Below are 12,981 nucleotides of genomic sequence, written 5' to 3'. Positions count from 1 at the left end.
TCGTATGTCTTTTTTGTCATTCTTTGCATTAAAAAACTAACGGGGTTTGCAATCTTAGAAATTGCCCGAATAGGGCCAATGTACTCCCCTCTGAAACTGTAGATGGCCCTTTTTCAAGAAGGGGGGTCCGAGGTATTTGAACACAACTAGCTGGTAAATGCTTCTCAAATGAGTTACCGAACTTTTAGCGACAGTGTTGTAGCGATTTCTGAGTCAAAGTTGAATAACACGATCAAACCTAAATGACGTTTCTCAATACTACGTAGCATGGCGGGCGCCGAACCCTAACCCTAACCCTAACCCAAACCTAACCCTAACTTTTCCCTTTCGAGCGCACTATTCTCCCCCTTCTTCTCCACCCCACCATTCCCCCCCACCCAATTTACCGAGGAAACTTGACCCAGCCTTCTTCGTCTAGTCCTGTGGTTTGGTTACCTAGCAGTCGCGCCATCTTGTTACCTTAAGAAAATAGCCGCTTATTCACGTATATAAAAGATACTCTTCCCTCTTTAAATTTGCAAAGAATGAAGAATGAACCAGCTAGAAGACGCCTTGCCCGTATAAGGTGTCTTCTAGAGAGTATAAAGCGCATTGAACAAGGAAAGAGCTTACCATTACCGCTCTGTTTTGTCTCGTCGGAAGTGGAGTACGGTAGAGAAGAAAGCAGGAATCCTTCGACATTGTCCATACGGAAGAAGCCACACAAAGACGCACAGTGTGTGGGAGAACTACCTTCTGCCTCTAATCTTCAGGTGTTTGCATCAGGAGATGAATTTTTTAACAATGATGGGTCTTGGATAAAACTTTGTCAGGTATGGGAGTGGTTATTAGCTTATATTATTATGTACCCCGGAATTGATTAAAAAGCTCAATAGTATAGAATTCTAGTTTTAACCTTGTCCTTTTTGTATCCAGGCCATTCAATATAATTATAATACGGAACATGTTTTAATAATTCCTTTTTGCAAGTACTGTTTTTTATGTCTGCAGAAATCTTTGCAGAAGTACTGTTCGGGTAAACAAGCCAAAGACGGCTGGGTTCTTTCTGTACCTTATGATGCAAAACATGGCGTAGGTGCTCCTTATTTAAAACCTATAGATGTCAAGCCATCGTCCAAAGAAAAAAATATAGCAGTTAAATGGTAAAGTATTTACATAACTGCAGTAACTATAATTCAGAGAGGCCTTATTATAGAGAGCATTGACACGATACAGGCTGGTTGCTGTTGCAGATCTAGCTACCAATCCTTTCTGATACAATTGTCTGTTATTAATGTTATTAAAATAATATTGGACTTTGAATCTGGACGATAGATGCTGGATGTCTGTATGCAGACTATCTGTGGAACCATTGACAGACGGGCATCCTGTTTAGGGGGAGAAGTAATAATTTTTGATACCATTTACTACTAAAAACAACAAGCCCTAGACTGTTTCAGGCATTCAGATAGTAAGAAGTGGCAGAAAGTCAAAAAAGTGAGGAAAAATACTGGTGGGACTGGGGAGAGTGACGTTTCCTCTCGTCCATCTCTCTCTTCTCTCTACCTCCCTCGTTTTCGTTTTTTGCGTGCCACTTTTCACTAGCTGAAAGTCTGGAACAGGCTACACAAGCGTCTTTTTGACTCAAATGGGCTTGTACACCATTGCCTACTTAGTTACTTCCTACCCTCCGTCTTACCTACCTACCCACTTATCTATCTAACCACCCACCCACCGACCTATACCAATTTTTTGTGAGTGATGTTTAACTCTCTACTTACCCACCCATCCATCCAACTACTCACTCAACCACCCATTTATCCACCCACCTATCTGCCTACGTAGTTACATTCCTACCTACCTACCTACCTACCTACCTACTTATCTACCTATATAACTACCTACCCACCCACCTACATACCTAACTGTTATCTACATTCCAACTAACGCACCTGCCTATCAAATTCTGTCTTAGGGAAACAATAGAAAATGCAATGATACAATTTAAAGAAGCAATGGTGTAGATGATCTTTCATATTTTTATATCCCCTTTAGTTGGCAAGATGCAGTGGAAATATGTTATTCTCTCAGAATTACTGACCCACCCTCCATTGAGAGATTTGCAGACAAAGAAGCTATGCATCAACTGAGCTCTCCTCCATTAAAGTGGAGTCTAGATGCAGATGAAGAGCTAGCCAAATTTATGGCTGAACATGTTAATAAACATGAGGCATCTCTTGGGAATATCAGTAGATATGTTGAGTCCATTCAAGTATCTTCTGTAAGTCTGTCATTGTAATTCCATGCATGTTGGAAATTTTTTAATGGACAAAAGGAGTTCATATGTTGCGCTAAAAGTGTGTGATTCAAGAATCCGCTGCTGGTTTTGAACAGTGTTGAACTACAACACAACGAAAAACTAAACAAACAAATGAAAAAAGCAAAACACATAATCAACCCACACAACATAATGATTAAAGTAACCACTGATTATCATGCCATTAAGTGGTGAGTGAGGTAGACCATTTCTATGTAAAAGGTACAAAGCTTCATGGAATCACAACAAAGGTCTAGACCTTCTGGCTCTCTATGATTATTCATGAGATAACATCAGTCAGTTGTCATCTTAACAGTCAGCTGAATGCAGTTGCTGATAAAGATTAAGTGATTGGAAATGTAATATTTGAACTTTAAAACAAAGTAGTTTAAAAAAAGAGTAGTAGCATACAGGTAAACTGAAAATATTGCTGTGTTTTTGTGGAATTGAAGGAAGAAGAATCCAAAGATGCCTTGACAGATGGTGATCCAGATACTTACTGGGAAACAGATGGTAGTCAAGGCAGACATTGGATTAAACTTTTAATGAGACCAGGCACTGTTATAAGGTCAGTAAATGTACAAATCAAATTGAAACCTTAATATTTCTTCCCTGTTCTAAAGTATAAATTATAGTCAAACCTTGATTAACTACCACTTTGCAAATGCCATTTATCCTTGTCCCAGTAGATGGATTGTTTCAAAACATTCTCTAAAAACATTGTGAAACTTTACCATCCCTCTTATTTTAATTTTTCTACAATGGCCACTTACATTAATTTTGTTCTCAAGATGGCCATTATATTTTGGTTTCACAACTCTTATAGTTCTGTAATTCACCATTCATGTTTTAGCCAGCACATTTGTTGCCAACCCAACTGTTGGTGCAGCTGAGTTTTAAATCACAATCTGTTGCTCTGTAGATGGATTCTTTGCTAGTTGAGCAGGCAGCATTTTTTAGGCATTCATCCACCCAATATTCTACACATTACTCATTTGTTTTCGTTGTTTTTAGACAACTTTTTATTGGTGTAGATGCCAAAGATGATAACTACATGCCCCATCATGTTGTTGTCATGGGAGGTGATTCACAGTCAAACTTGAAAGAAATCGGTGAAGTTTTTATTGAATCGTAAGTTGTTATCCATAATTTTTTGTTTCATTTATAACTGAGTAATAGATGTAAAATTTTTAATTCAGATTTTGAGATTTTGACTTTGACCACTCGATCACTCTTCTTGTTTATTGAGATTTTTTTGTTACTTTTTTTCCTACAGAACTGTTTCTGGAGATGTGTGTGTAGCAAAAGGAGTGGGTCAATACTATAGCATAATTCAAATCCGAATTAAAGAGTGCAAGGGTAGGCTCCAAAATGTCTGCTTCATTTAATCCATTTTTAATGACTTTGCCAGCACAGATCTGTAGACAATAGTCTGAAAATCACCCCCCAACACTTGTTAAGAAAATCCCTTTAGCTTTAACAGATTTATTGACATCTTTATAATGTGCCTCATATTTGTTGATAGATGAGGGCATAGATACCCGCATTCATAGCATCAAGTTAATCACAGAGAGTGAAAGAGAACCAGGGCTTAACAAAGATTTATTTACCTCCTCTGAACTTGTAAGGTAATAATAAATTTTTCAGTTATGTATGAATTTTTTGTTGATATGTGAATTTACATTAATTATTGATACTTACTGCGTGAATATCTGAAAAAGATATAATATGTACTTCCTCCATGATTGGATATTGGAATCTCTTAAGGTTTCTTAAGCCATAAGTTAAAATATACAAATGAATGTAGCTTTAATTATTTGAGGAGTTTAGTGTGAGGCTAAACAAAAAGAGAATGCTCAAATAAATGTTTTTTCCTCATTTTGTACATTCTTACTTCAAACTAACAGACTTATCGAAATGAAATAGAAAGAGAATGATAATAAATTTGCAGCAAATGTGTTGTTCTTGACTCTCTACAGAGTAGATTTACATTCATCAAGGCTATCTAACTAATGAAATATATTTTATACATGTGTAATCTAGATAAAAATGAAATTACATGTAGTTACAGAAAATATTTATTACTAAGTCTCAATAAAAAAAAAAACCAGGTAGGGAGGTGGTGGAGGGAATTTTTAAATCTCATTATGTGCTCATTGTCAACTATGTTATTATTTACAGGTTTCCTAAACTAGATGCTGTTGATCCAGCCCTGCTATACAGAAGGGCACAAGCTTTGCTCAGGTAAACTGTGCTTGCAAATGAGATATTAGTTGAAAAAAATGAAATGAAATGAGTGATTGTAATAGTTAGAGTATATTTCTTTTTAGATTTACCGAGCTACTGGACAGTGTTTTACATTATTTACTGCCTTCTTGGAACTACTCAGCTGGATCATTTAAAGACTTAGAGGTATTACACACATTATTAATTGTTGCCACAAAAATGGAAAATGTATGATGTCAGTGCCAGCTGTTGCTGCTATTTAGGCCATGTTGCCATTCTCTGGCAGGTGATTCTTTTATTAATTAACGTCACATACATTTGTTATTTCTGTTTTAGGCCATTCGTCAGCTTCTTCCCTTGTCAAAGCACAGAACCATGTTGATTGATAAAGTCATCAGAGAATCTCAATCCAGGTATGGTGCTTTTTGCTCTAACACAGCCATGCTCCAATTTTGAAGAAGAATATACTGGTTAAGCATAGCATTTTATCCAAGAGGAATGACATACTTTACATGTACATCATTAGATGTCAAATCCTAATTTTTCCTGATTTCCTAGCCCTCCAGCACACATGCCAAAGCTGTTCATTAACAGACGCTCAGCTGCTGAACACAGAGCAGATCCAACACAAGATCCAGATGCTAAATGCTCAATATTTAATCAGGTCAGCATTCAGTCTTATATTCTTCCTTCACGTGACAAGCATGTACAAGGGAAATAGTACAAAAGAATGTAGCAGTTTTTTAGCAGTGCCTTGGGCCCTCATTCCATGTACCCCAGCCTTTTATCTGAATTTCACCTTTGGATCGCATCAGTAGTTGTAATGTTGGTCTAAACAAAGAGCTTAAGCAACAACGACGGCAACGGTTACAAAACATCAGTTAAAAAGTGTGTTCATGCTGCTTCAAACTTAATCACACGTACTCCATCTTGTTCAATTATTTGTCAAATGTTGCCAAATTCTTCTACAGTTGAATTCTAAAGGACTGTATCCAAACTTCAGAAAAAGAAAAAGAGGGTTGTTGTGTTGAGCCCATGTCCTCCACAAACATGAAATTATGCAGTTTCACTTCGTAGTTGTGCAACAACGGCAAACAAATGTACAAAGTTGTTGTTTTGCCAATCTAAAACTATTGCTTTTTTGCCATTTGTTGTTCTCATTGCTGTGGCTGTCGTTGTTGCTAAAGCTCCCTAATATGAAACATGACGGGGGTACTGGGACTAAGACAGCCTTTAGCCTAACACAAAGTTTTACGTAGATTGAGTACTATCCTATTTTAGCTTATGAAGTTATTTAGTCAAGAACTATATAGTGTTTTTACCATTTTAGCCTTTTACTAAATGCCAGTAAAAGTACATTCATGCTTGTATAAATTCAGATCCCAGCATCTAGAACATTTAGTCGCAAGTTAGCTCGGCTAGCATAGTACATTAATAGCAGTATTTACCAGTTTTTCAACGGATGGATTTCTTTGATCATTTTATTACTCTCATTTCCCTTCAGCTTTATGAAGGTTTGAAGCAAGAAAAATGTGGGGTAAAGTTGGATTACAGGTAGGATACAGGTGTATCTCTCCTCTGCAATTTATTTTATACTTTCTCTGTATTCCGTCAGGATTACTCAAGCCAAGTCGGAATAGGAGCAAATGACAAATCAGTAAATTTTCCTGTATCTTTGTTTTGTAGGTGGTCTTCTCGATATGACCAATGGTGGGAGTGCAAATTTTTGTCTGAGGGAATCATCGATCAAGGTTAGTCAGCTTTTGACCGTGTGTTGTCACTTTAAGGTTGAGTTTCATGGACACTTTGCCTTACTAGCTTATTATACTCTGGTATCTTGTGCTTGCCTCAAGGACCAGGTGTGGAGAAAGGGTGGCAAAGACACTTTATTATACTTGCATGCAGCACCATCTCCTGTCAGAATATTTCAAGACATTTGACACTACTCACATGGTAATACTGTAATCTTTCAGGTGGTGGCTTTAGAGACTCCTTAGCAGATGTTGCTGAAGAGCTTTGTCCAAGTTCCACCGATGTTCCTATACCTCTACCTTTCTTTGTCCGCAGCCCCAATCAGGTAATCCAAATCTTATTTTTCCATACATATGATCCATTAGTGAGGTTAGTGAGGCTGGTTTTAACATCAGCAAAAGAATGTCAAAACTCTTGTCAACAGAGTCTGTTTTCGGATTGGGTCTTTTGTGGCCATTCTGCATCAAATTGCAAACAGACTGATATTAATGCATTAGTAGTCAACTGCAAATTGTAACTATATTCATGGCAGGATTAGCTCATTTGGTAGTGAGCTTGACTGCAGATGGACCAATACTCAGGGTCTTAAAATAACTTGGAAATGAAGGTATTCCCTTTGCACTGCAAGCGACTACCTTCGCGTGTCTCGGATGGCCATGTAAAATGGCATCCTGTCTCCAGTTAGAGACATAAACACTGTGTCCCAAATTAGTACCTTTGTGCTAAATACATAATTTGACACGCAAAGTAAATAAAGTGTTTTTTTTGTTTCCCCATACATAGTAAGGGGACAAACTTTTTCCTGTTAAATTTTGTGTGTTTAGCACCTAACTCTCCTCTCTCTTTGTTTCTAAGCTGCATGATTCTTCAAATGTGAACAGAGATGCATATGTGCCTAACCCTTCATGTAAGCAGTTCAGCAAGTTTGAATGGATTGGCATGTTAATGGGGGCATGCTTAAGGAGCAGCAAAGAACATCTGGTATGAAGTAGTCTTTGGTTTTCCTAATTGACCTTGTGGCTGGCAAAATGAAATCTTCATTTTCAATCCCAGAATCAGTTATAAAACAAGTCCTGCATTTCCAACTATTGGATCTGTGGATGGAATTGTTTGTGTATGGTCTGATCACTCAAATAAAACATTTTTGGCTGTACCTTTGTGTTTATGTCACTCAGATTTGTTACTCTTACTACCGTTACAATAAATGTCTGGGAGTGTCATAAACTGCATGTGCAGCAGAATGTTCAATTTTGCCTCCTGTAACTACATTAATGTACGAAAGCTTATTTTTCAAAAATGAAGGGGAAATGAAGGGAGTTTGAAATACTAAGTACACTTGACAAACTAAGGGGGCTAACTGTGTTGTTATAATTTTTTCAAGGTTCTTTCGCTTCCGTCATTTGTCTGGCGACAGCTTGTTGGTGAGAAGGTCACCTGGTCTCGTGACTTCATGACAATAGATTTGGCTCAGGTGTGTGTATAGTCTGCTTCACAGATGTTTTTAGTGTGGTCACACAACGCTCCTTCCCAGTGTTGCGTGACGAAACTAAAAACAGCTGTGTTAAGCAGACTAGTGTATGTACAGAATTGTTTAGTTGCATGTGTATGGCTTTAGGTAACAGAAACTGTTGGTGTTTAACCCAGATAAATGAAACCAGGCCTTATTTTGCATACACAGAAAGGAGTTGTATTATTGTTATTATCTACTTGTTTACTTCCTTCCATGCCACCAGGTCAAGTTACTTGAATCGCTAGAGTCAATGGATAAAGATTCATTTAATATGAAATTTGGAGGAGTCCTCACTTACACGACGGTAGGGGCTGACTTGTGTGAAAACACCAATCTTGATTCAGATATTTGACTCAGGCATACTGACTGACTAAGTGACCGACCGACCCAAAGACCAACTCTGACTTACTGATTGACTAACTGATTGACAGACTGACTGACTAATTGGCTAACTGATAGACAGACAGACTGAGTGAGTAATGGACTGACTGATTGAATAGGTGGTGAACAGACTGCCTGACTGATTGATTGATGGTCTGACAAACTAACTGAGTAACCTAACTGCCCGACAGACTGGCAGACAGAGAGATAGACTATTTCATCATCTTGCTAGCTGATCAACAGTCAGTCTATCAAAAAGTTCTGAATGTACTGACAGACCAAATCTCTAAAAAGTGATTGTGTTTGGTTGTTTGTTTTCTTTGACAGGTTTTAAGTGATAACACTTTAATAAACCTTGTGCCTGGAGGAGCTGACAAGTTCGTTGATTATGAAGAAAGAACTGAGTACATAAGGCTAGTGCGAAACTGCAGGATGGCTGAAGGAAAAGCACAGGTATACAAATTTCCATAACCGACCGTGGTTAGCCTGTGGACAGGCCCTTTTGTGGGAGGGGTAGGACGAAGAAGTTGAGAAAGCACTAACAAGTCGGCGAGAGGGAAAAGGGAATTACAAGTACAAGGGGGATGGAAGGGAGAATTATTCCCCTGAGAGTTTACTTCTATCTTCGCCTACAAGCAAGATTTAACTATAACAGGGTTCTTACTTCCGTTAGCATGCTCATCTATTGCTTAACAGCCGATGAAGTTACGAGTTCCTGCAGCCAAATTCTTGTATCAAGCCCACTTTTAGCGAAAACGTTTCGCCTACTTCATTCGATGTATCGGGTCACCTTCGGCTTGTATTACAAAATTATACTTGCAGCTTGTTTGTCAGGTCGTAAAATGATCACTGCGAACTGTCTTTTTCTTTTCAGATCGAGGCAATTAGGCGAGGCTTGCTTAAAGTTCTTTCCCAGGCTGTGCTCGACCTTCTCACTTGGCAGGAACTGGAAAGAAGAGTCTGTGGCGACCCTGAGCTTACGGTTGAAGCGTTGAAGAAATGTAGTAAGTATGACCATAAGAAGGCGATCATCGTAGATGAAGACGCAACTTATGAAATTGTAAAAAGAAAACCGGCTTGTGGAGATTGCAACCCTGCCCTCTGCGATACCGGTGCAGCGCACTAACCAATTAAGCTAGCAAACTAGCGCGGAGATGGTCATTAAATCGGTGATGAAATGATGAATATGAAATACACCCCGGCATCGCAGAGGTCAGGGTTTCAATTGAAAGAGAAACTCCTCCCCCCCCTCCCCCCTTAATCCGGCTCACTACTATCAATTTTGTTTGTGCAAGAAGACATGTTTCCGTCTTCTTTCAGTGCTCCGCGCATGCACTCATTCTTAACCGTTTGTTTTTTTGTTTTTGTTTTTTGTTTTTTTGTAGTGCAATATGAAGATATTTCCGAAAATGACAAGCGTGTGAAGTTTCTTTGGAAAGCACTTGAAAATTTTACAAACGGTAAGCTCCGCCTTTTTTTCTTTGTTAACGTAGTTTCTGCTATGGATGTCATAGGAAAGTCGTGATATTCGGGAGCGAAAATCTAACATAAATTGTTGATTTAGACACGTTTATAGAAAGATTACCTGTATCCAACATAAAAATCAGCGGAAGTTCGCCAGCTTGCCACCGGAAATCTCGCTGGCTTAATAACTTGGACGTTGTCCAGTGATCTCACCTAAGACCTTAGAAATCTACGAAATTTTCAGAAACATTCGAGTGATAAGTGTCTGTCAGAAATCCCTGTAAGTAATCGATGTGTAATGTTTTTCTCATACCTGAATGATGTATTGCCCCTCCAGAAAGTTGTTGAGGCTAACACAACACTTTACATGTTCTTATTTTTTCCCCAGATGATCGTAGCCGTTTTCTTCGTTTCGTGACCGGAAGAAGGAGACTTCCAGCACCGCTCTACATCTGCCCGGGAAGAAGGTGAAGGAAATCCACTACAAACCACATCAAACAACAATATAATAGCTTGTGAAATACTAAAAAACTAACGTCACCACGTGAAAGCTGTGACCGAGAGGTTTCATATGAATAGTCACATCACAGGATTTCATCCACGGACTCGAAAGATAGAATTGCAGTATACGTCTGTATGACTCTTAGTGAAAGGAAATTAGCTTTATAGGAAAGTAGTCTGTGTACAGACGCCCCCTCCCCTCCCCTCAAATACACAGACTACAGGATCGTCACCAAATCATGTGTTTATCCTCAATTTTATCTCATTTCAGTTCAATCAAAATGGATTCTTTACCTGAAGCAGCCACGTGTTCCAGTACTCTGTTTCTACCGGAATATTCAAGGTATGTAACATGAGGATGTACTTTATGCTATTGCAGAGAGTGAAGGGAGGGGGCGGGGAGGGGTGGGTGAGGGTTAGAATTACAAAAGCAACTGTGTGTCTTTTTAATGTAATATCATGGATGAGCGTCCATAGGACGGCTGGACACCCTTCTGGCAAAACCTTGCTGCTTGCAATCCCTCAGAACTGTCGCGCGGGCGAACATGTCGCTTGCTCGCTCGCGATTAACATGCTCGCCCGAGGGACTGCTAGCAGTCCACCAAGAAACTTAAATGAACAGAATACGGAACATTTGATTAACGGCAAACTAATTATGCAGACCTCCAACGCAGCAGCAATAGCCTTTGATTTGTTAGGGCAAGCCTTTGAAATACAACTGTTTTTTTGAATTGCAGCGCCAAAGTAGCAGAAGAGAAGATTCGTTACGCTGCTTATAACTGCTTAGCGATAGATACCGATGTAAGCCCTTGGGAGGAATGACCGAGTTCCCGAGACAGCGTGATCGTTAATCGACGGTCGCCCGAAAAGAAACGAACACTTCCGAAAACCACAATCAGTGAAGCGTATCGTAGGAATAGAACTGGCGGGAAAACGAGTGATGATCCTGTGGCCAATCACAACAAACTTCGACACAAATGAACCAATCAGATCGCATCAAAAATGTAACCGGATCAAGCGCGGGAAAATTCGCGCGACCTGGACGTCTGTGGTTTTAGTTTTACCCCTGATAGGCTAAAAAATTAGCGGGAGATTCTCAGCCAATCACAAAGCGTTTTCCTTGTCAATCAAATGCATCATTACTATTGACTCTGTTGAAAGCAGCTCTCTCTAGGACGTCAACATCGTTATCTTCCAATCATTCTTTTCGTGCCCAGTCGCACAAAGGGCGCGAAATGACATAATTACAACCCTGTTTTTTCTTTTTTTAATGTAACGCTAAGAGCAATCATTTATGAATGAAGTTTATTGTTTAGATACTTTTAGATTCGTTATGTTTTCAGTGAAACTTTTGATTGCCTCGCTGGAGGCACTTTAAAGTTTTCCCTTTTAAGGCGGATAGTTCATCTGCTCGATTGATGCCCCAGTTAATAATTCAACCCGCATAATGTACAATTGTTTCAATATATTTTCTTAATCACAAATTTTATATGAAATGTTGCATAAAAAGATACTATATTACTAGATATATGCAATTTAGATCATTCCAAATAAATTTAATGTAAACCTCTATACAGACAACTTTTTTTATGTCTGTTCTGATAACTGCTTGTTGCCTTGCATATCACGCGCCGGTTTGCGAGGAGCACTTTCGAGAACACTCGCGCGAAGGGCACACATTTGTAATCCTTGTTATGTGCTTGAAGCACACCCCTATTCATTCCACTTAATGCTTTTATTGACAGTTTTTATTTTGTTTGATTGTGCGCTCTTCACATGATTGTCCTAAAACCTAGCGCCTTTTCAAATGTTAGTGTAATGTACCCTTTGTCTGCACGGGGCTGGAGTAGCATGTGAGCAAGTCCACCTGCGAGCCGCGAGATAACGCGCGAGTCAGCCCCTCGCACTCGCGTTTCCTTTCTTGTACTACTCTCGCGTGATTTCTCGGGACTCCCCCTAATGGAGAGCTTGCTCGTTGGGTAGGGCTGGAGGGATGACTCGAAGAAACAGAATTGGCAATTTCAATTGCTTAGAATTAGGGGGTTGGTTTGGAAATAACCACACTGTTGTTGAAGGTGTAAATCGTAACAATATTATAGTTATTATTATAGTAACTTTTATCCACCTGGCCCCAGTTGTTCAAAAGTTGGATAGCGCTATCTACCGGATAAATCTCTCTCCACTAGATAACGCAATTAGTTTTCGTAATATTTATCCATTGCACAGCGATTTTTCCGGTGGATAGCGCTATCCATCGTTTGAACAACTGTGGCCTGTTAAAAAAGTAACAGCATGAATTCCAAAAGAACCAAGGAGGAATAAACGGCTGTGATTTATTTTAATAACACGATCTTACTATATTTGCATTAATTTTGTTATTAATATGATATGGTCACGTAACAAGACGAACTGCCTGCCAAGTCACATTGTCATCTCCACTGTTACATTACATTTGGTGACGTAATAAAATAGCCTGGGAGGAATGGATGTACAAAAGGAAACAATTCTTGAATCAAGAAACTTTTCATAAATTCCAAGGCATCTGTAAAGCGAAAATCAAACGGGTCATGAGCAGAAATAACCACAAATCATTTGACGATCACCAAGTGCTCAGAAAGTCTATTCTTCTACCAGGCTCCAAAGAGGCGTCACTCTTTGTCCGAATGCACTGCTTTGTGCTGCCCATACAGTCCGCGTTAAGCGAATGCCCCGATTCCCAAGACACTCTCGTGTTTTCCACAAGAAGCCTTTTCCTCCTTAGAAGTATTACTAAATAAATTTTAATCGTTGGTTTAAGTTTTGTGACTCGCAGAGCTCTTCTTGTTTGCGCCATCATCCTCCTATGACGCCC

The 12,981-nt window shown here is 39.2% G+C and overlaps 1 protein-coding gene across 1 annotated transcript; it reads left to right on the top strand.

The window, feature by feature from the left end:
- Window positions 1-461: 461 nt before the first annotated feature.
- On the top strand, window positions 462-11,702 carry LOC140921334 (E3 ubiquitin-protein ligase HECTD3-like). The gene is made up of 23 exons (XM_073371332.1): window positions 462-812; window positions 991-1,142; window positions 2,035-2,260; window positions 2,749-2,864; window positions 3,311-3,427; window positions 3,573-3,655; window positions 3,822-3,924; window positions 4,478-4,540; window positions 4,627-4,708; window positions 4,859-4,935; window positions 5,081-5,186; window positions 6,027-6,076; window positions 6,209-6,273; window positions 6,496-6,599; window positions 7,130-7,255; window positions 7,656-7,745; window positions 8,008-8,088; window positions 8,493-8,618; window positions 9,040-9,169; window positions 9,551-9,625; window positions 10,018-10,096; window positions 10,402-10,473; window positions 10,868-11,702. Exons 1-23 carry the CDS (start codon window positions 525-527, stop codon window positions 10,950-10,952), a joined length of 2,496 nt encoding a protein of 831 aa, XP_073227433.1. The 5' UTR covers window positions 462-524; the 3' UTR covers window positions 10,953-11,702.
- Window positions 11,703-12,981: the final 1,279 nt, after the last annotated feature.

The sequence above is a fragment of the Porites lutea genome, chromosome 12, assembly GCF_958299795.1.
Source record: "Porites lutea chromosome 12, jaPorLute2.1, whole genome shotgun sequence".
In the NCBI taxonomy this organism is placed as follows: domain Eukaryota; kingdom Metazoa; phylum Cnidaria; class Anthozoa; order Scleractinia; family Poritidae; genus Porites; species Porites lutea.
Note: the sequence above shows the minus strand (reverse complement) of the source record. Positions and strands in the feature narration are given on the sequence as shown.

Excerpts from the sequence above, each read along its gene's own strand:
- LOC140921334 (XM_073371332.1), top strand. The coding sequence starts at position 525 with ATGAAGAATGAACCAGCTAGAAGACGCCTTGCCCGTATAAGGTGTCTT. Across the intron at positions 813-990 it reads CTTGGATAAAACTTTGTCAG|AAATCTTTGCAGAAGTACTG; the intron begins GTATGGGAGTGG and ends TTATGTCTGCAG. Across the intron at positions 5,187-6,026 it reads AATGCTCAATATTTAATCAG|CTTTATGAAGGTTTGAAGCA; the intron begins GTCAGCATTCAG and ends ATTTCCCTTCAG.